The sequence below is a fragment of the Notechis scutatus genome, chromosome 4 (assembly GCF_049901735.1).
Source record: "Notechis scutatus isolate UNSWTSFEM ecotype Mainland chromosome 4, rNotScu1.2, whole genome shotgun sequence".
NCBI lineage: Eukaryota > Metazoa > Chordata > Lepidosauria > Squamata > Elapidae > Notechis > Notechis scutatus.
The window spans coordinates 79316513-79340613 of NC_142012.1; the positions used below are offsets into that span (position 1 = coordinate 79316513).

At 40.4% G+C, this 24101-nt stretch overlaps 1 protein-coding gene across 13 annotated transcripts in view; it reads right to left on the reverse strand.

Moving 5' to 3' along the window:
- The window catches only part of KCNMA1 (potassium calcium-activated channel subfamily M alpha 1), a 524126-nt gene that overhangs the window by 117762 nt on the left and 382263 nt on the right, over nucleotides 1–24101 (reverse strand). For all 13 annotated transcript variants that reach the window (XM_087963879.1, XM_087963877.1, XM_026678373.2 and 10 more), the window contains 2 exons: nucleotides 17035–17121; nucleotides 13171–13247 (listed from right to left, as the gene is read on the reverse strand). In XM_087963879.1, the coding sequence (XP_087820005.1) occupies nucleotides 13171–13247; nucleotides 17035–17121 (164 nt within the window). The remainder of the gene's footprint in view (nucleotides 1–13170; nucleotides 13248–17034; nucleotides 17122–24101) is intronic.

Consider the following 24101-nt stretch of genomic DNA (forward strand, 5'->3'; position numbering starts at 1 on the left):
CCGCCCCTCATATCCAGCAGCAAGATCTTTCTGCACAGCCCTTGGCCAATAATGGAAAACACCGGTAGTCTTCTTCATTGGCATGGCATGCGTGTGAACATTCTTGCAGGATTAGAACCAAATTAGCATGGAAGCAATCCCGTTTTTCCAGAGCAGGGTTACGTTCTTGCTTGCTCCGGTTTCCAAATAGCATTATTCACGAGATGGTTCCGCAATTCTCTTTAACGTAAAAGCGAAAGAGCAAAAAAGCCAGGGAGAACAAAAAGAACAAGAAAAAAAAACACATTAAGCTGTCTTAAAAGCAGACGGAGTTGATCGTCCAAGAGGAGTGTCAGTGACCAGTGCCAGCCCTGTAATAATATAATAGTCTTTAATGAGTGTCTTGGGAATCAGCCGAGACCTAAGCTGAAAGGCGAAGGGCATAACCGATGAAGGTTCTGCTGACACTAATTCAGAGTGATTGTCAGAACAAGTCAAGAATGTAAGAAAGGTAATCTTATCCACTGATCTGACCTCTCTTTGATACCTTGCTGCTGCCACTTCTAATTGCCCGGCTCTCTGCATTTTCACATATGCTCACCTTTAATAAAGGGGAAAAAAGGGGGGCCCCAATGCCACCCCCTTGCTCTCTAAGCAGCCCTTGTCAAGATGGGTCTTCTCACTGGAAGGGAAACACCCGTTTCAACTGAATCCCAGCCAGCCAGATTTCATACGAGGGGTTGTGGGTGGGTGCAAATCTGGAGATGCGGAGATTACAACCTGGGACACAAGCAGTGTTGTTATTATGAGCTGGCTAACGTCGGTTTACAAAGATCGAGGCTGGCATTGAAGTCTGTGTTGTTTCTTATTAACTATCAAAGCTGAGTGATTTCACACGGCGCAGAATTAAATCTGGTTTCGCCTGACGACTTGATGATGGACGGAAGGTGTATGTGGCAAGAAGAAAGTAGACCAAAATCCCTGCCAAGCTATTATTCCGGCTTTTATGTTTGACTGCAGTGTGCGGCTAACATGCTTTTCAAAAGCAGATGTTCAGAGGTGTGTGGGAAATTACATCTCAAACTCCGCCGCCCCCGCTTTTGCTTAAACTGTCTCTTCAGTTTCCTCCAAAACTACAAATCAAAATGAAAATAACCAACAGTCCCATGTTATGCTTTCTCTCTGAGGGACCAACAGAGCAGTGGTGGGATTAATTTTTTTTATTACCAGTTCTGTGGCCGTGGCTAGGTGGGCGTGGCTAGGTGGGCATGGCCATGGGACTGGGTGGGTGTGGCTTTTTTGCAGACCCCTCCCCCCATTTTGGGGGCCTTCTGGGCCTTAGGCGAGCCTGGGGGGGCATTTTTGATCCCAGAAGGCTTCCCTGGGGCCCAGGAAGTGAAAAAAACAGAGTGTGGGGAGCCTATCATCTCTAAGCCAGCTATCTTGAGAATTAATATTGAATAAGGTGGATCAACTTCACACAACAGAAGCTAACCGAGCCTGCATATAGCAGAAGTGTGTGACCCCAACAAATTAGGGGGACTGGAGGCTAAAACATATAAAGAACAGTTGCCAGAATTGGGTATGTTTTGTTTAGTCAAAAGAAGAAACTAGGGATGACATGATGGCAACCTTCCGATATCTCAGGGGCTGCTACAAAGAAGAGAAAATCAATCTATTCTCCAAAGCACCTGAAGTAGGACAAGAAGCAATGGATGGAAACTAACCAGAGAGAAGCAACTTAGAACTAAGGAGAAATTTCTTGACAGTGAGAACAATTAACCAGTGGAACAACTTGTCTCCAGAAGTTGTGAATGCTCCAACACTGGAAGTTAAAAAAAAAAAAAAAAAGATGTTGGATAACCATTTGTCTGAAGTGATGTAGGGTTTCCTGCCTAGGCAGGGAGTTGGACTAGAAGACCTCCAAGGTCCCTTCCAACTCTTGCTATTCCATTCTGTTAAATTTGTGTCGAATGTTTGAATTAATATGAAAAGCAGATCTATTTACTGGATTAGTAGTATTTACATGCAAGTTGGCATGTATAGGATGCATCCAAATGGATTCGGTGGTGTTCAACTCAATCCATCAATGTGATCTGTCAAATCGATTGCTTTTTTTTGGGGGGGGGGGGGATGAATCAATTTGGAGTGCCCGAACCTTCGTTCCCTCCAACCGTGGAGTTTGACACTTCTGGGTCACTTCAGACCCTGCAATTCCTATCATAATGAGGCTTTGCTGAACTGTAGTGGCTGGTTGGCATAGGCAACCAGAACTAAACACACGGCTTTTGCGACTGTTGCTTATTGATTGGCAAAATAATAGAGATGGAACACACACGAGTACATTTGCATCGAAAAGAATTATGCAGTCAGGACAATGTCTGTCACAGCCACCAACTATGATATTGCATATAACAATAGTCAAATTATATTACTTCGTTCCGATGACAGATGAACTCATCTACACCTCTGCAGAGAGAAGTTACATGGATAAACAATTTTTGTGCTACACCCAGCATGAATTACACTGAATTTGCCTAAAACGCTCTCTAAACTACAATCAACTGCAAAAGCCTAGGAACATAATTTGCCCCCTACAGCTAATAGTAAGGCATCGAACAGCTATTACACTGTGCATATTAATTAAAATCAAAATTGCACAAGATTGCAGCACGACGCTCCTTTTCTCTCCGAAAAGTTCCCAGGTAGAGTGGCAGAAAGCGGCAATTAAAAATAGGATTGTGTTTTGTTACAAGGGAAATATACATATATATACATTGAAAGATTAAAACAGCCACAAGAACCAAAAGGGTACAGACTCCCCCATACATACACACATATCCAAGGCCATTTGAAACCCACTAGAAACAACACTTCCCACCCACTGGAAACAACAAAACCACAATGGATGACACAAGACAGCAATGAAACCACAGACAGAAACTACAGAGATGGAACAAGGCATGCTGGTGTTTAAACTTAGAGGCAGGAGTGTGCTTCAAAATTTTCCGCAACCAGGGATTTGTTGGTTCACCTTTGGGACATGATCTGGAAGAGCAAATGAGACTCAAAAAAAAAAAAAAAAGGTAAAAGGTTAAATAAAATTGTCTTCTAACCTTTAGACAGAAACAATCACAACTCCATGTTTTAATTTGAAACATTTCCTGGTGTTTCCTGCTTTTTCCTTTTGAAGCGAGACAGGAGAAGATAAATCTTCCTCAGTGGGTCAGGGTCTGCTCTAAGGCCTTGATGACTTGTTGCTTACAGTATATTTGTCAAGCCAAGGGAGAATATCCTGGTTGTGGGAAAACAGGAATCAAAGGAGATATCCTCTCTTTTTCTCAAAATTTGCTTGTAATTTTCTGGGGCTCTTAGCATTCTCTATGAGTTCTCTTGCAGCTGTTAACATTTGTCAACACACAAGATTAGCCTCGCCATTGATCTTTCTCCTCAGTTGGGCTTTTGGAAGAAAAAAAAAAACAGAATTCTGCCGCAGGTTTTTTTTTTTTTTTTTTTGGAGAGGTTATATACTACTATAAAACGATTCAGCAATCAGTTTGCTATTTTGGTTGGCTTCCTCTTTTTAAGTCTCTTACAACGTTTAAACAAACCTTTCACATTTTTTTTCTATTTAAAATTTCTGGGCTTTCAAAAAGGAAGCAAACTTTCTTTCCTTTGTCCCAAAAGGTGCCTTTTTTTTCTCCAAGAGGCAACTGGACTTTCTGGGGGGTTTTTTGAAGACATTTTGCTTCTCATCCAAGAAGGTTCTTCAGTTCTTTTACAGAAGCTTCTTACTTACTTACTGGCTTTTTGTTAGGAAACAACCAATAAAATTGGTCTAAGAAGCCCTGACTGGCTAAAGAAAAATTAAAGTTCTTCTAACCACAATATAAACTTGATTTTCAGACCTTCCTATGAATCAAGCACTGTAGCAAAACCCAAGCTATATACTATTGTGCTGTTGACTTGGCAAACCCATCCCTGTTTTCATTTGTATCTAAATTACGTCTTATCAAAAGGCAATAATCAAAGAAGACCAGGGAGAAGAGACAAGGGAGCAAAACGCAGAAGAACCATTTTCTTCAACAACAACTTGTGTTCTACTGTTCCACGTCGGGAATTGATGCAAGGCCCAGTTTAAAACTAAGGTGTTTCAGGGACTGTTTTTAATTATTAATATCGGCGATTTCTGGAGGCCACACATCATGTTCGCATTCTCTTTGTGTCCATGGGGGAAACAACTTGAACTTTTGACAATCAAGCCCTTGAAAGAACTGGCTGCAGTTTTGTCTGTCAGCAGAGAGGCAGCTGCAGATCAGAAAATATCAGTTTGTACAGAAAGACGCATATCGTTCTTCATTCTGAATACCGGGCGGTTTTGCATTCACACACACTGAAGGGAAAACAAATATTTTACAACATGGTCCACACGTAGGTCAAGATAAAAAGCCAAGAAGGAAGGGCAGCGAGCAGATCAAAGACATGATGGGACATTAAAGATTGTGCAGCCAGACACACTTAATGTTTCCCATTAAACTGTCATAAACGTTAATTAAATATGGCAATCAGCAGCAAGAAAGGAATCCACTCTGTATGTTTTCATTAATGTTTGCATCTTGGCACCTTAATGTTCAATAAATGCCATCTATTCTGAAACATTCTGGGCACCAAACCACACTGCTCTGTATATCTGATGAATAAAAGCAAGCAGAAACAAAGCAACCTCCTTTGATTCTGATTACTGGTTTTTGTTTTATTTTGTTAGCACTTTCTCTTAAAGTCTAAATCCTGCTTTAGCCATCAATGGGAGCAAAAATGGAGTGCTGAGGTCCTCTAGTGGTTTATCATCAAATAGCAGCTGGCTAAAGACAGGCAACATCTGTCAAATGGAGGAAGAGGAGGAGGAGGAGAAAGAGAAAAGAGGAGGAGGAGGAGAGAAAAAGAAGAAGAGGAGGAGGAGGAGGAGGAGAAAGAGAAGGAGGAGGAGAAGATGGTGGTGGTGGACGTGAAATGGATAAAATGCTATTTTAGTTTGACGTCCATTTCAGCCACATAAGGGAACGGCAGCATTACAGGAACAACTATAGGTCAGGTATGGGTCATGTCAAATGAGGGTCTTGTGATGGGTCAGGTAGGGCTCATGTGACCTCCCCCACCTGACCCATCACAAGACCCTCACCTGATGTAACTCTCACCTCACATGATCTCTCCATCACCAAGCCTACTGACCACACAATGCCCAAGCCCTTACAAGCAGAAGAACATGGACATCCCCTAAATTCTGCTGAAAATGTTACCCAGCCTGATAACAAAATGTTCAGAAACCAACCCACAAGCTTGGAGAACGCACCTCCACCCTCAAATAAGCATGTATCTCTACCAGCTATTCTAAACCAAGGACGCAAACGTGGAATCACTTCCTGGAAGAGGAGTTGGCTGGAGGGCTCAAGTAGGACATTTTCAACAACCAGTCCCTCCTGAAGAGACCAGGCCACACAGAATGAATTTCAGTGCTGTCTAAAGAATTGGGGAACTCCTGGATGAAACCGCAGCTATCCTGACCACACGTAAAGTTCTTTGTTGAATCTCATGACATCAGTCGGCTTGGCAGCCCAAGGCTGAATGGGCTATAAACTTTGTACCAGGGGTGGGATTCCACTGGTATGACAACCAGTTCGGGGATTGCGCGCGCACACTCCGCTTTTGAAAAACTTCTAATACTTACCTTCTACTGCAGTCCCTGTGAATAAAACAGCTCTGCCATATGAATCAGCTGTGGTCTAAAACAAGGAAATAAAGCACAGGAAAGAACAAGGGCGGGTGGGCGGGCCCACATGCTCATCGCAGTGAACTGGATCGCTGCCAGCTGATCGTTGTAGCAAGGGGTTCACCTGAACCAGTCCAAACTGGTAAAATCCCACCCGTGGTATCAACTCGTAAAATATTTCTCTGGTCTTTTTAGAGTTGCCAACAGAAAGGGAGGGGGAGCAGTGCAGCAGCTTGCAAACCGAAAGTCTATTCCATAAATGTTTCCAAAGATAGTAACTAGGTGACTGAAGTTTCTGCCGTGCAAAATTCTAACTGGAGAGCATGGTTGATGACTTTGGGCTATGGATGTGTCTCAGTGGAGAATATGAATTATGATGCACCCAGGGGGTGGGGGAAAACCAGGGTCAAAGGTGACAATGATTGATGTGTCTGAGTCAGCTACACCCAGGCAGTGCCAGTTGTTGTGATTCACCGGCAGCCTGTGCAGATGGCAGCAGAATCGGACAGTGGGGAAGAATGGGGACCAGTCAGGGAGTCTGGAGAGGATTCAGATGAGAGTCCTGCGTCCAATGCAGGGATGGGGCCAGGACCATCTGGGAGCTGTGTGCTGACTCCAGAGCCTCCAGAATCTGGAAGCAGCAAGGCAGAGGAACAGGGGGAGTGTGCGCAGAGCTGCTAGAAGGCAAGAGCAGCTGAAACAAAAGGAGCAACAGGAGTAGGGCTGGGAGGGGATTGCCCTTCTCATAAGGGATAAAGGACAGGCAAAGGTGATGAAAACTTTGTAGGAAGCAAAGTTGTTCATTCGGTTCAGATTAATCCTTGAAGCTCTGTGTGGACTTTGTACTTTGGTTGTTTTTTTATAATTCATTTGGCACTCTAGTTGTTGGCAGCAATTCAAAGGAAAGAAAGGTGGGTGCTTATCTTGAAAGACTGTTTGGGACTCATTACAGGCTGGGAATGAAAATAATTCCCAGAGTTGAAATAAAACAGGAGTTGTTTTAACTAAGCGTGTGCTTAATTACGGTCTCAGGAAGCCTTGGTCAGAACACTGGCATGATAACTCCCAATAAATCCTTTTTAAGTTTTGGAAGTTTGGCTCGAGACTCATGATGTAAATGGGGGTAACTGCTGGAATCCTGACACCTGGTTTGTACCCATGTATTAAATTATACATCGGGGCACTAACCCATGTGCATTTACAGACGGGAAGAAGGGTCTATGTAAAATAGATTCACTGCTACTTGGACATGTGTGCTGTATCCTCCTTTTGTTTGGGGTAAAAATTTGATGGCGTGTTTACATCAGGATGGATCAGAAACCACAGATACGTTCATCTAATTTCAGTGATCGATTTGGTATTTCCCTTCATTAATGGTTCTAACTGTCTGGAAATTTCTCCTTAGTTCTAGGTTGCTTCCTTCCTCGATATTTTTCATGTTGCTTCTTGTTTGCTTGGTTTAAATTAAACTCCCTGATCGTTTTGTACTTTACATGAATTTCTCAGCCGCAAGTAGATTCTTCGTCTACTACAACAGATAACAGATAATCAGAATTGGAAGGGACCTTATAAGTCATCTAGTCCAGCCCCCTGCCCAAGCAGGAGACCCTACACCATTTCTGACAAATGGCAGTCCAATCTCTTCTTGAAAGTCTCCAATAATGACACTTCCACAACTTCCAAGGGCAAGCTTCTCCCATTGGTTGATTGTTCTCACTGTCAGAAAGTTTCTCCTTATTTCCAGGTTGAATCTCTCCTTGTTCAGTTTGCATCCATTGTTCCTTGTCTGGCCTTCGGGGGCTTTGGAGAATAGCTTGACCCCTTCCTCCTCTCTGTGGCAGCCCCTCAAATATAGGAAGACCGCTATCCTGTCTCCCCTGGTCCTTCTCTTCACTAGACTAGCCAAGCCCAGTTCCTGTAACCATTCTCCATATGTTTTAGCCTCCAGTCCCCTCATCATCCTGGTTGCTCTTCTCTGCACTCTTTCTAGAGTCTCAACATCTTTTTTTATAGTCTGGTGACCAAAACTGGATGCAGTTACTCTAGGTGTGGTCTTACAACGGATTACACTAAATATAATGAATCTTACTGCTGTAATTAGAGGACTTGTATTATGTTGTTTTGTATGTACACTTGAGAGCATCTGCACCGGAGACAAATTCCTTGTGTGTCTAATCACACTTGGCCAAAATAAAGTATTGTATTAATATTTCTATATTTTTCCCACTTGCATCAACAATAAATTCTTATCAACATTTTTCTAACTCATTGCAAAGTGAAGCAAGTGTGCAAAACGTGGGAAAAAAAACAGCACATGGTGTGCAATCAAAAAAGAAAGAAAAACAGAGCAATGTCAGTAATTATTGACTGGCAAAGACTCAAGAATCTCCAAATAATTTGCTTCCTTTTGTTTATGCTCTAGAACCAGTCGGTCTGTGAGGCTTTAAAGTCAATGGGGAAGCCAGATTCGCTTAACAACCAGGTTATTAACTTGTCAGCTACAGGGATTCATTTAACAACGGCGGCAAGAAAGGTTGTAAAATAGGGCAAAACCTCACTTAACAACATCTGTTTCGCTCAGCAATGGGAAATTTGGGGTTCAAGTTGTTGGTCATAAGTTGAGGACTCTCTGTGTTCTTCAAAACAAATTTCCTGGCATTGCTTAGAATAATAATCCCAGGGGTTTCCCAGACGGAGAAAATGACGGGTTTATACTGTAGTTCTGCCTCCATTTCTACCATTTTAGTCCCTCATCCAACCACTAAGTTGGCTTCAAGCAGCTGGTAAATAAGCAAACAAACAGATAGGATGATTTCTTGTGAATCAATTCTGCTGTCAACTCATAAAACATTCCTATGCCTGTTTTAGTAGTTGCCATTAAAAAAAAGGGGAGGGGGGAGAGGAAGGAAAGCAGCTCAGCAGTTTGAAAGCAGAAATACAAGATTGTAACTATAATGCCAGAGATTTGGCCTGTGAATATATTTAATTGGAGAATGTGAATGATGACACCCAGCCCGTGAACGTGGTCAATTGGAGAATCTGGTTTATGAGACACCCAGGGGGGAAACAGGGTTACAGGGGGCTGTAAATAAGTGGAAGGGCTACCCATTATCAGAGGCATCTTGGGTAAAGAGCAGGAATGTCCAGGATGATCACCTTATAACAAGATTCCATGCAGAAAATCCAACCAAGGTTAGGGGGGTGTTCGCAGCCCTAAATTCTATATCTGCACTCAATTATCACCTTCAAGAAGTGAGAGGAGCCGAATGTCAACTCATAAAACATTCCTATGCCTATTTTAGTAGTTGCCATAAAAAAAGAGGGGGGGGGAGGTAATCTGGAAGAGCAGTGCAGCAGTTTGAAAGTGAAAGTACATTCCAACTCTTATCTTTAAAAGATTGTAACTAAAATACCAGAGTTTTTGCCCACAAATATATTGAATTGGAGAACGTGATTGATGACACCCATCCTGTGAAGGGACTCAATTGGAGAATCAGATTTATGACACACCCAGGGGGGAAGGAGGAAACAGGGTCACAGGTGACTATAAATTATGTAGGCCAGAGTTGGCTTCATACAGGGCTGTGCCAGTATGTCGCCTCTAATGAATCCTTTGAAGTTTTTTGAAGCTTGGCTCGAGAATCATGATTTAATTAGAACGATTGCTAGAATCCTGACACCTGCCTTAGATGCTGTAACATTTTGATTTTCAGTTATTGAAAATACAGTTGATCAGAAGGGGACAAACAGGTGAAGAGAGAGGAACAAAACCAAAAGAAAATGAAGAAATATTGCTGGATTATTATTATTATTTTTTGTTCAACGTTGGCCTAGCTTACATTGGGCATAAAAACATATGGGGGGCGGGTAGTGGATGAGACGCCACTGCTTCATGCAACATTAAAAAAAGAAGAAGAATATTGAACAAATGAATACTCCCCATTGGGAAAGAAAGACAGATCGGACTGCACTCTGGGCTACAAGGAACCCGTTTTTACTCACAATAGATCACTATCAGTGTGTAGTTAAAATATAGTATGGGCCGTGTGTTCCAAGGCAGCAAGAGAAAAAAATAAATCACAACATTGTCAATTATCATCTGCTCAAGCAATCTTCATCATAAATATCAGTGTACACATTGAACTGTATCTCGTAGAGGCAATCCTTTTCAGGAGGAAGGATCCCATCTGGAAACAAAATAATTTAATACTAGGAGGAAAGGAATGAGTAAGTACAGCTTTCCCAGTTGAACTTTCATCTCCGATGGCCGTGTCCAAAATTTTAGAGCTGCAATTCAGTTACATAAACTTGGACTGATCAATGATGGATCTTGACGTACTCAATCCATGTGGATCAGCGCATAAATACAATGATGGTTTCATTAAAAACATTCTTTAAAGATTTTCATAGATTTTGTTTTTATTTTTAGATCATGCATACTTATTTGGGGGGCAGGTATCCCCTTAGAAGGATTGCCTTCCTGTCAGAAATACCCCTTCTAACATGGGACTTGTTGCTTTACTAAAAAAAATAATAGGACATTATTGAGCTGAGTTATGCTGAAATCAAACAATTTCCAGTGGATTAATTCCATAACCGAACTGACCAAATGTTAACTATAGTACATTTGGTTAATTGCAAGGTATACCCATAGCTCAATCTTTTTTTCCCTGTTAATTCCAATTTAAATTAGAATGAAGAAAATTAGAAATTAAAATAGGGCCAAATCCAGACACAGCACATAGCACAATCCTTGAATGGATTTTGCACAAGAAATTCATTTCCAACAACGTGGAGCAGGGAAAGAAGAGACCGAAGAGAGGGAGATACGATTGGTAAGGAAAACTCAGTTTTTCTAATTATCCCTGGTTTTGTGAAGCTTCAGAGCTCTGTGCTGAATTATTAATATTTGGCTTAACAGGTTTGGACAAATAGCTATGTAGGTCAGACTTACTCTGAGACCCTGACAATACTGAAGCTAATATTCAGAAACATCTGAAGGTACGTGAAACCTCAGATGCATTATTAAAGAACATGGCTTTCAACTAGTCCAAGGAGCTACATGTAATTAATGCCAAAATAATTACATAGATATTTTTTTTTCCTGCAAAGAAAATATTCTTTCGCATTTCATTCACCTGTTTACAAAACATTGCTTTCCTGCCTTCATTTTCTAGTTGGCCTTGTAGGGTTTCTGGTGATGCTTGTTCGCAAATCTGAGTGCGGGGGAAGGTGGGGGAAGGAGTATAACACAAAGGGTCATTCTTTTCTAAAATTAAGCCTTTGGTTTATGCAAGAAATAGGTTGGCTTAAACCAAGCATACTTCAAACAGTTTCCGTGACTGCGTGCCACTTCGTGGTACTCCTGAAAGTCTCTGAAATGAGCTCCATCAATCCCAATGAAAGGGAACCGATGGGTTATTTTCTGAATCTAGCCATACAGCCTCAAAGCGGAATGAGACAACTTGCTACAGTCAACTCGCCATGGCCAATTCACTGCAGGACAACACACCACCAAACAATTCAACACTGCAATTTAATTGTTTAATGTAATTAAAAATTTATTTTAATTTTTGTCATTCAGATTTCACTTGGTCTCTCCTTTGGCATCCTTTCTTTATTGATTATATTCCACCACTTCTTTGATATTAGTGGCTTGTTCAGTGGCCAGTTGGCCATGGAGAGTTGGCCATGGAGAGTTGGCCATGGAGAGTTATCCTAGACCCGCTCAAAGTACTGCTAGCTCTCTTTTCCATGATCTTGACCCAAGTAGCTTAATGGTAGCTTGTATGGTCTGTGGATTGGATCCTACCATCTTCGGTTAAGGGAGATTTCAGGACCCTGGCCTCACAATGAAAAAATAACTCACTCTAGTCTCCCACCACATGTTCCTCCAAAATGCACAGGAGAGATCCATGAGCATTTGAGCTGGAGACAATGAAACCTGCTCACCTTCTTTTGCACCTCCTCAAAGGGTGCCAGGATTTGCTCAAGAGATCCAAGTCTCTTCAAAATTTGCAAACTGCTAACAAAAGGATTAGCTATCCATGCTTAGAGTATGCCCAGATTTATATAGTTTGGGTGGTTAAGCAAGTTTCTTTTAAAACTAATAACATGGGTGTTTAGTGGTGCCAAAGTTAGAGTCTTGATTAACTTAATATCCATAGAACTAACTAGAATTACAGATTGGGAATCTTGAGCATTTAACATATACGACAGTTTAAATTACAGATTACAGATAACAGCTCAATTATTGTTCTGTTCTCAGTCAATGGAATCAATGAGATTGGAAAATGTTTAATTAAGCAGACGAGGCTCCCGAAAACAGAATTGCTAACACTTTCGCTTTGTTTTGGTTTGTGCTGAAGCCACCTTGGATGTATAACGAACTTATTTAATATTTGGCTGGGTTACTTTGCCAAATCATGATAGCAGCCTTCCTGGTCAAAGTCACTTCTAGCAGTAAAGCTTTGTGGAACAGACCTAATTTGTGGGAGCAGAATTCCCATTTCTCTGGAATTCTGGTTCCAAACAACCAATTTGGAAATGTAGTAGAACTACATCGGCGTACTTCCAGCCTGTGGCTACAAATGAGATCTCCAATAGAGGGAATTGAAAAGAAGGGCACCGAGAGGATCTACTTTTCCTCTCTTAATCCCTTTCCATTTATTTGACTGCATCTGTCTTTCTCATCAGTTTTCATTCCATTATCGGTACGTGAGAAAACCAGTCCGAACCGGCTGAATACCACCTCTACTGAGCAGTGATAGTTGATAAAGAGGTAGGGATAAGGCTGACTTTAAAAACAAACTTGATGTAGCTTATTCCAACAATATTGGAAAATCGCTACTCCCAGTTAAAAGAACAAAAGAAACCCCAAACCTCAATGAAGTTCTAAGGATCGAATGGTGTAAGTGTTCCAAAGACAACACACATTAAAATGACTTTTTTGAAATGACATTTCCTAAAAAAATTAGATTTCGAAAACGAGGCAAGGATGGATAACAGCACTATACTTTCCTACATGTACAGATAGTCCTTGACCTATGGCCACCATTGAGCCCAAGCAAGGCCGTTTTTAAGTGAGCCGTGCCCCATTTTATGACTTCTCTCGCCAGAATTATTACGTCCATCACTGCAAGCTGTGAAGTGAGGCAGGCATTAAAATGAATCTGGCTTGCCCCATGGGGACATGGCAATGGTTGTAAGCGTGAAAAATCGGTCCCTTTTCTCAGTAGCTTTGGTCACTAAATGGATGGCTATAAGCCGAGGACTATATTTATTGCTAATGTGGTACAAATCAGCATTTTGTTCCCGCTTTCCATCCGTGTACAAATCCTAGAAACTGGGTTAGTGATATTTTTTTTTAAAACCCTAGGAGGAAAAAAGAAAAGGAAAGGTATGTTGTGGATAAAATTACTTACGTCGTTTGCAGCCACATTTTTTAATCCTTTTGGGATCTGTGATGTCATCGTGACATGCCTTGCAATAAAAGAAGGCCCTGGAGGGGAGGGAGAAGAGTGGTTAAAAATGACACTTCTCTTAATTCATACAAATGAAATTATCTCTACGTTTTTCTCTCCGCGAAAAGCGCCGGATGAATAAAACATGCCAGCCTTAATTTCCTTTAATCTTTGGAAAGGTTTAGACGTTTAAAGAAGGAAATGTTTGCTACGGGACAATTCGTTTCAAACCCCAGCTTGGGCGATTCGAGTTCATGCTTCTTTTAAGAAATTTAACTTGAACCTAATGGTGGCGCATGGTTCATAACTGTTGACACCCCGGATCAGATGGTTGGGCTTTCACCTTGGAAAGATGCATCCATTTTGACCTTTTTAAAAATCCAAACATACAAGAGGGAGAGGGAGTGAAACACATCCTCGGCAGAGAAACTGCGTTTTCAAAGGCCTCTATTTTTTAATTTTTTATGCTTTTTTAAAAAAATAAATAGGCCAGACAGATACAGAAGTCTATTTGTTCCACTTAGTTTCACAGGGCTTAACGTTCTGAAGGACTTCCAATGCAGATGTGGAAGAAATGCAGAACAATAGCATTTATTCATGGGTGGGCTTGAAATTTTTTTAGCAATGGGTGCTCTGCCCGGTTGCTGGCTATGGTGGGCGTGGCCTAGTTGGCCTCCTGCACCACTGTCAGGGTGTGTGTGTTTTTGCCTTCCCTGGGCTCCAGAGGCTTTCCTCGAGCCTCCGGGAGGGTGAAAACGGCCTCCCCAAGCTCCGGAGACTCTCTGGAACCTGGAAACGGGCCTGTTTCCAGCCTTCCCGAACTTCCGGGACGCCCATTTTTCACCCTCCCCAAGTCTCTATATGAGCCCTGCACTCACCTGCATCCAAAACAGGCCACATAGGGACTCCTGGGAGGGGTGGGGCAGGGTGGTGGATCCAGCCAGAAGTGGGATTTGGGGGTTCTCCAAACTGTGCAGAACCTAAGCTACAGGCTCTCCCGAAACCCCAGCAGCCCACCCCTGCATTTATTGCTGAAGTTGCATTGCCTCTGCAGCTGAATACAGGATAACAGAATTGGAAGGGACCTTGGAGGTTCTCTAGTCCAACCCCCTCCTCAAACAGGAGACCCTATCCCATTCCTTAAACATTTCCACTGATGTTGGCTTAGAACTGGACTGGGGAGAATTTCTGCTCAACGCAGCTAAGAGAATTGCATAGTGTTTTTTTTTTATTATTATTCTCTATTCCTCCCTTCCTTCACAAAATATTTTTTAAAATAGGCGGTGGGAAGTGAACAACTCGAGAACAACTTTTCAAAAGTAAGGTTAAAAAAAAAATAGGGACTCCTGCTATTGCCAATCAGAAATGTTTAATTGAGTCCATTTTGATTTATCAACTCGTTGTGTAATGGTGTTATACTGAACTTAAGCTGAACAACTTTCTTCTGGAGAGGTGTTGAAAATCTTCCTCCCTGCATCCACTGATAAAGTTTTAATTGGCTGTATATGGGGGAGGGGAAGGGAGGCAATCCAGACTGTATTGGCAATCTCACTGAAAAAGGGTATTATGACAAGAATTGGGATAGAAATCAAGAAAGGAATTGAAAATAATGTCCTTTACATTCTAAGACTAAATGAAAATCTATAAGAATTTGAAATAGGCAAGCATTTCTGATTGCTTAGAAACTATTTGATGTTTTTTTTTTAAAAAAAAATCAGAATTAAATGTATAAATATATGAGATGATGTGTTAATCTCACATACAACGATGCTAAAAATGATCAGCAATCAAATTATCAGTCTCCCAAGGAATATAAAGCACCCAGAAATCTTAAAAGGTTTACCAACTTGTATGCTAAAAAGGGGGAACGCTTTAGAAGTACAAAACATTATAAATGGAAAATGGATCTTTTCTCTCTCTCTCTTTCTTCTTTTAAGGAAGTTAACAATCAATACATTCAATTTATTGCAGCCCAACACCAGTACGGATAACGAACAAATAAAATTTAAGACAGAGTTAAAGTACCTTTGTAAAATAACGTGATTGATTGATTGAATTCAACCTTTCCATCAAAAGTAGGTACTTTACAGTACACGATAGAAAAGGAATGGAATTCACAATGTTAATTTCGAGCAGCTCTGGTAGGCTTTCCCATCTGAATTACAGATAGTTACAATAGTTCATTTAATGACCATTGAAGTTACATTGAAAAAAGTGACTTATGACCATTTTTCATACTTATGACCACTGCAGCATCCTCGTGGTCATGTGATTTAAATTTGGATGCTTGACAACTTGATTTATACCTATGACGGTTGCAGTGTTCCAGAGTCATGTGAACATATTTTGCTATTTTCTGACAAGTCAATGAGGAGGAAGCCAGATTTACTTAACAACCATGTTACTAATTGAACAACTGCAGTGATTCACTTAACAACTGTGGCAGAGAAAGGTCGTAAAATGGGGCAAAGCTCATTTCACAAATTTCTCACTTAGCAACATAAATCCAATTGTGGTCGTAAGTGGAGGACTACCTGTGTTAAGGGCAATAAGCTTTGCTTGCTAAAACAACGGAGGCTGCCTGCTGAACCTCTACACTGTATAAGATGGAGGTGTGTACGAAGTCAAGGGAAGTTTTGGAGGCATTCAGAAGACTAGGTTGAAAACAGAACATGGGGTTGACTAGCCTTTGGTCAAATCTAGCCAGAATCAATTTGTAGATGACACTAAACTGGCAGGAATAGCCAACACACATGAAGACAAGCTCAAGATCCAAAAAGATCTTGACAGACTTGAACAATGGGCCCTATCCAACAAAATTAATTTCAATGTGGAGAAAAGCAAAGTTTTACATTTAGGAAGGAAAAATCAAAGGTGCAAGTGCACATTAGGCGAGACCTGGTTCAGAAACAGTAACTGGGAGAGGGACCTTGAAATCTTAGTGGATGATCACTTGAATATGAGCTAGCCGTGTGTGGCAACAGCCAATAAAGCTAATATAATCCTGGGTTGTATAAGCAGAAGCATAGAATCAGGATCAGGTATTCCAACTGCTTTATAAAACCCTAGTAAGGCCACACCTGGAATACTGCAACCAACTTTGGTCACCAGACTACAAAAAAGATGTTGAGGCTTTGGAAAAAGTTCAGAGAAGAGCAACTAAGATGATCAAAGGCCTGGAGACTAAAACATATGAAGAACGGCTGCAGGTTTTGGGTTTGGCTAGTCTAAAGAAAAGAAGAATTCGGGGTGACATGATAGCAGCATTCCTGCACTTCTTGCCACAAAAAAGAGGGGGTCAAATTATTCTCCAAAGTACCAAGAAGGCAGGACAAGAAACAATGGATGGAAACTCATCAAGGAGAGAAGCAACATGGAATTAAGGAGAAACTTCCTAACCGCGAGAACAATTAACCAATGGAACAACCTGCCTCCAGGAATTGTGGGCATTTCATCACTGGATGTTTTTAAGAAGAGACTAGACAGCCACTTATCTGAAATGGTATAGGTTCTCCTGCTTGAACAGGGGGCTGGACTAGAAGACCTCCAAGGTCCCTTCCAGCTCATTCATTCTATTCATATGGACATCATGCACCATGAATGCCTTCATGTTTCTCCCACATTCCTTCCCACATATAAGAACCTAGAGTTGGTCTTTCATTACCAGCAAATGCTCCTAAAAGTTGAGTGAGCCCTACAGTTCTTGTCAAGTTCTTCACCACTCTTATCACATCACATCCTGCCCCAGCCGTGAGATCGGGAAAGCTTCCAGAATGCATCATGGACCGTGATGAGACAATTACAGAATGACCAAATAGTTTTTACCTTTTCACTTCTTTGGCATCGCTTGCAATGAAGAATCCTAGCGTACCCTCTTGAATTTTCACATGATTTCCAGGGTTGATCAATATACTGCCCGGTGAAATGGAACAAAACGACAAACAGGAATCAAAAAAAGAGAGAGAATGAGGTCGGGGCATGCTATTTTTGTGCTGTGAAATCAAATGCATTATTTTTTATTACTCCATTATAGGGGGCCCATTAGTTTGGTAAATCCAAAAGAAAGGGGAAAAAAGAAGGCCATTAGAAGCCATCTTATTTTATTTTTTAATGAAAGGTTTCAAAATATGAGCTCTATGGAAAAACTGAGGCAGAAAATGCATTCCACTCGTATCACCAAAAGTCTTTATCTTGAAACTTTGCTCGAGGCCCGAGCGACTTCAGTTAGGGGTAGAAAGGAGAGGGAAAACATACAACAAGCTTTGATATATTTTTTTTGCTCTGCATTCAGAGTTAACAAAATCATTGTGATTGATGCAAAGAACAATGATTCCCATGGCAAGTATCTGCCTGGAAAAGTCTCACTCTTCTGACAGTTTAGCTCTTTGTGCCAATTTCTGTTGAAGTGGGGTATTATTAATGGGCCCCCTATTACTGTCTATCACATGAGTAATAGCATAGTACATACATATATATGCTCAGGGGGAATGGTACAAGACAACCATTTACGATTGCTAAAGAAAATATAAACCGAGTATGGTGGTTAATCATTTCTCCAGCCCAAAGCCCCTTTTTCAGACTGCTGTCAATGAATCAAAATAAGTTACTCATCCTTGCTAGAAAAATCAAATCAACTGCGGTTCAAGATTTAGACTAATCTCATTGGACTGACGTCTGGGTTTGTGGCGTACGTGCTTCAACAGGAACTATGACTTTGGCCAAATCAATGCACATTTTTAACAGAGCCTGGCTAAGGTCTTAGACCCTGGCTTTGGGAGGGAGAGTGGGTGAACATGGGCAGACATCCATGAAGTACTTAATTTGTACATCTGTAAATATGAAAGTTTGGGTAACCAGTTTCAGGTTTCACCCACTGAGTATTGAACGTTCTATCAATTCCAACATCCAGGGAAGGTGTAAAGTCTACTAGGATGCAAGTGAATACATCAACCACATATTAAGTGATTGAACATGCTCATCCTGCAAGAAATACCCACCCAATGGGATACATTTATATTTGACTGTGTTTTATTTTCCGTTGCATACAGATGTGTCATCCTCTTAGAACAAGGGCCCCCAACCTTGGCAACTTTAAGCCTTGTGGACTTCCACACTGAGAAGTCTGGCATGAGTAATTCAAGTAGTTGAAGTCCACAAGGCTTAAAATTGCCAAGCTTGGAGAACCCCTGTCTTAGAAAACTTTGGTAGTTGGGCAGATCAAAAATGCAATCAACAAATATGTAATGTGGAATACATTGTAGGAATATGCCTGATCTCTATTTAGTGAATGTCAAGATTTTCAAAGGATTTTTTTTAAGCTAAAAAAAAACAAAAAACTAAATGATTCTATGTTCCATGTGCATCTTCCCACGACCTGATCCTGCCCCATTATCTTTTTAACATTTCTTATTTTAATGGATCACATCCTACAAAGGAAAGAGGGGAAGAAGGGAGGGAGAATTCTCACTGTTTTAAAAAGGCACGAGATTAATTTAGCTCAACAAAAAATTGTACAGGTGAATTCACAAAATTGGTTTCTTCCTGGAAAATCATAGGCATAGGCAATTTTCCACTATCTTTTAATGCTGTGGATGATTTACACCAGCGGTGTCCAAATTTGGCAACTTTAAGAGATGTTGGCTGGAAAATTCTGGGATTTGAAGTCCACCAGTCTTAAAGTCGTGAAGTTTGGAGACCTCTGGTTTATGCTACGGCAGTTATTAGTTGTTGGAATTCATTTGTGCTGCTGAAAAAGCCAATCTCTTGTCATTTCTACTTCTTAGGACTAAACACATGCTTCCTTTCCATCTTGCACCTCTCTGGGTTTCATTAAAGCAAAACGTCTATTTTTTCCAGCATGAATTAGTGTAACGCCTAAAGCAGCAGTTTGCTTTTCCAGCAAGTGTTGATGCCTCAAGAAAGAAGGAATACTCCAAGGAGTAGCAGAGAGGCGGCTCACTTGTGTGAGGTCTGAAGGATTTCCTCCCAATCCTTTTCAAAGCATTTTTGATAATACCAATAAAGAAGAATATTTATAGCTCGGGGTTGAAATGAAAGGTCCTTGGCTCTCTCTGTGCTTGGTTTTCTTGCAGATGTTTCATTAACCCAACTAGGTAACACCATCAGTGCTGGTCAATGCTAGCCAGACTAGCACTGATGATGTTACCTGCTTTGGTTAATGAAACGTCTGCAAGAAAACAACCAAGCTCAGAGAGCGCCAAGGAGCTCTCATTTTGAAAACGTTCATTTTCAAAGCAGTTTTATAGAGCTTCTAAGGGAAATTCGATTCTCTCTCTGTGTGTGTGTGAGTCCACAATTTCATCGTTGTTAAGTTAAAAGAGAGTTAACATGCATGCAATGTTTGTAGGAAACAAATACTGCCATGATTAGAATCAATTGGGACTTAGTAGAAAACATGTTTTAAGGGAATGAGACAGTGAAAGCACATATATATGAACACAAACAGTGCGAGATACACATGGATACAGCTTTCTGGCATTATCTTTGAGAGCCAGTGAATCCTTCCTCCTGCTACCTACTCGTAAATGGTATTCTTCTGGAAATATTTGAAGGGCATGTAAGAGATTTTTGCAGGAAGAACCTGTGGTTAGACATAAAGCTGCTAGGTGGAAATGGTCTTCAGATTTACCATAAGGCCTAAAGTATCCAGTATCTTCACTGTTGAATTGGAGAAGAGAAAAATAACTGGCATTAATTGGACAGTATCCACTTCTCCTTCCTAGATTGATAATGAGATGATGTTTTCACTATCAGGTGAAACCATCTAACTCCTGGTTAAAACCTGGTTTACATCTTCCCTGATTATTAACAATCATTGTGGATAATGTAAAAGAGGTGGGTTTCTCTCTCTCTCTCTATTAAGCAGCTAAACTCGAGTTGCCATTGAATTTAACCTGAATTTTATTTTCAAAATCTGGAAGTTCTTTCTTTAGCATTTTTTTTTTAAAAGGCAGCAAAATGTTACGCTTTTTAATTTTTAATTTGTTTTAGAAGATAAACCAAAGATCAAAAAGAGGGAAAAAAATGTGATTTAGAAGACAGGACGATTCTGAGCTTAATAATTATTAGCATATATTTGAGTAAAAGGACATTTTTATTATTATTATTATTATTATTATTATTATTATTATTATTATTATTATTATTATTATGACATTCAGACTGGGTGTGGCATTTTTGTCCACCTATCAAGTCCTTCCTGAAGACCTGAGATAGGTAGATGTGGATGGTTGATGAGAGGATGGAAGCTCCTTCCGAGCAAGGCTGCCTTTTGCAATTGACTGATGGTGACTTTGTCAATGCCCATGGTGTTCAAGGGATGCTCCAATTGTTTTATAATTATTAAAATAAGAGCCATCATGGCACAGTGGTCGGAATGCAGTATTTATAGTATTTATATTTATATGCTTTATAGTTCCCTTATCTATTTTTTTATTATTCAGTATTCTTCCATTGCAATGTGACTGTTAATATACAATGCAATCCACATTTCAGTTTTATTTTGTCTGTTTATAATGAATAATGAATTTATGTTAATTATGAACCCATGTTTTAAGTATTTTTGATTTGTTTCTCAACAGAACATCGTTGACCTTTTTAAAAAAATGTTGCTAAATTAATATAATTAAAACATTGCTAAATTAATATAATACTAAAATACTAAAAGTGGCATTTAATTAAACAGCAGGAGAAATTCACATTTTTTTCCCTCCTAGCCTGAAGTAATGTTTTCAGTTGTTTCATATTAAATATTAATTCCAATGAACTTCAGTAGCATCAGAATGAATGGTATGATTGATCAGAAAGCTAAACTTGAGCTGACATTCTTCTATCACCCAACTTAATGTGGCTCTCATTGTAGGATAACTGAGGATAATTATATGGCATAAAATCCATATCATTGTAAAAAAAACAAAACTGGTCTAAAACAATGCTGTGAATATTTCTTCGCTAATAACTACCATTTGGACCAGTAGGGAACTCTGGGAGTTGAAATCCAGAAATTTTAAAATAGTTGAGATTATAGAACACTGATTTAGGACAAGGGGCCTTATTTAATAAGGCAGTAGATGTTATATCCTGCTATGAAACCAATAACATTTCAGCAGAAGTATATCTTGCCTTGGTTAAATCTTAGATAAATTTGAAACATTGCTATGTTCGTGGAAATAAAGCTTCTATGGGTCAAACTTCATGTTACATTAAGCACAGAATATACCACTGACTCTTATATCTGAAGGGCAGTATGGTGGCTCAGAGGTTAAGATGCTGGGCTTGTCCGCTGGAAAGCTGACAGCCCTGGTTTGAGACCCAAGTGCCATGTGATGGGGTGAGCTTCTGTTCTCACCTCAGCTCCTGCTAAGCCTAGCAGTTCGAAAATGTGCAAATGTGAGTAGATTAATGGGTACCACTTCGGTGGGAAGGTAACAATGCTCCATGATGTCATGCTGGCCGCATGACCTCAGAGATGTCTTTGGACAGCACTGACTCCATGGCCTTCAAATGGAGATGAGTACCAACTCCTAGAGTTGGCAACGACTAGCGGAGTAAAATCCTCAGGGATTCCTTACTTCTGAAGTAGGATTCCCAGGCTGCAGCCTTCATAAACACAAGGGGCAAGGCCTCATTGCTTGTATCTTTTGACCAACACAGCATCCCAACATAATTCTGCAAGCATCTCTCAATTTGGGTATTTGTGCAATGTTACAACGTGCATCGAGAAAAAAGTAACAATTGCATTGAGTGGTATAAATCTGCATTCTTCACTCTGACCAATCCTCCCTTACCCTCAAAGATGGCATTGCAGGGAAAGAAACTTCTCGGCTTTTGACTTATGTTGTTTGCTGCCTAAAATAGTTTTGATGTGTCTCTTTGTCAACCTTGGAAGCCAGTTTTTACTTGGAAGCTTCGAGACTGCCACATTCATGGGAATTTGGGAGGGGGGATTTCATAGAGAGTTAGAAGATTAGACACAACAACATTCTTTCTCAGAGAGTCAAGGACATGTTGCCCTGCACCTGGAGAGGAGTGTCTGGAGGAAGGTCCCCAGTTGGGACAAAGATTTTGATGGGCCATGTGATGGACTGATGGGCGCAGGGGAGGGATCTTGGATTTTCTTTTGGGAAGGGAAAACCCAGAACTCTCAGATTCAGATTTTCCCAGATGTGCCAATATGACAACTCTAATAAAATGGAACTTTGAGGAAATGCCTGTCTCTGAGTTTATTGGTTTGGAGGTGGTTAGTTGGAATGCTGACATCTCTCAACTTTCTTTGGAGCCAAAAAGAACAATAGGTCAGCTATATGTTACATGCTTAATGCAACATAGAGTTTAACTTTCAATCTCCTTCTGATAGTTAGAGATCCTTATTGTAAATAAATGCCAATATTTCCTATTAGGTCTTGAACACTAGGGAAGCTAAACAATTTGCTCTATCACCTGTTTCTCTCAAGGAAAAAATGAGAACAGAACATTAAAATGAATATTGTTACATCAGCAAATAAATCCAAATATCTGCCTTGTATGCCTCAGCATTGAAAGCATACTACAATATTCTGATGTAGGTCGAATGTCAAGCTTTTCAATGGGATGAGTGACTAAAAAAAAAAAAGTAGTAGTAGCAACTTTCATGCTATGGTAGATGTGCTGTACCATTCCCCGTGCAATTAAGATCACAATAAAATATATGTTTCACCATCATGATGCAGTGCTGTGTTTAGTTTAAGAGAGATGGGACATTCCTGATTACAGGCAAGATTTTCTTGAAGATGGCTCCATAGGTTATGGCAAACGGTCCACTAAGGTCTCCTTAAAACGAACTTTACTCATTGAAGTATTTATGAATGACGGAAAAGAAAATTACTTTTTTTTTCCCTTTATGAATTTCTTGAGACCGTATTTGTAAATAATACAGAGACATGCACATGAGTCGGTTTGGGGCAGCAAAGAATCTCTCTGCTAGCACTCTCCAGGAGTTTTCAAGCTAATGTTAATACAGGTTTACACAAAGAGGAAAAATAAATCACCGTAGACACCAATGAGAAGGCAAATGACACAACACTTTGTAAAGCAGCAGAACACTAGAGCTGGATCATCAGTTCAGCAAGCAGTTCTAAGTGTTGCTCCCAGAGAATTAAGTCTTTTCTCATAAATGGGGATGGCCAAAAGATTTAATAGTTTTCTTTTTTACGATGCCCAAATTTGCTTTAAGTCAAAGTAGATCAAAACCAACATCTGATAAGATGCCTACGAATGAGCCACCGATGCTCTAATTTAAGTGAGATTTGAGTCATTCTAGACTGGGAGCAAAATGGCACACCTTTAAATCACACACACACACACACACACACACACACACACACACACACACACACTTGTTTCCACACAGCTTTGCATGCCTTTACCACGAGGTTAAAATTACTGGTAAACAAGAAGCCATATGAGAGGTGCAACATCTGCAGATTCCTTGGAAGATGCCAAAGTGTTGCAGTAACTTCTCTGCAGTTGGATCATATGAATAATGCCAAACTGTCAGGAAGCCTGGTCTCTTGTTCACAACTCTACTCCAAATCCACAGGATATTAAAAACTAAACAGAAAGAATATCACAGACTACACAGGATGATAAGACAGAAGCAGGGAATGGGAGAAAGAAAACAAGATTTCAGGATGTGAGGTTCAAAGAAGCTTCATCCGAATGGGGTGAAGAATGGAGGAAATGCCAGGGTGAAGTTGGAGAGGCATTCAGATGAATGAAATCAAAAGAGAAATCAAAGGGATTTGGTGAGGCATGCCTTGTTGTTCTCAAAGACACAACAAAACTGCATGACAGGTCAGTTTAGGTTCAGTACTGAATATCAGCACAATCAACGC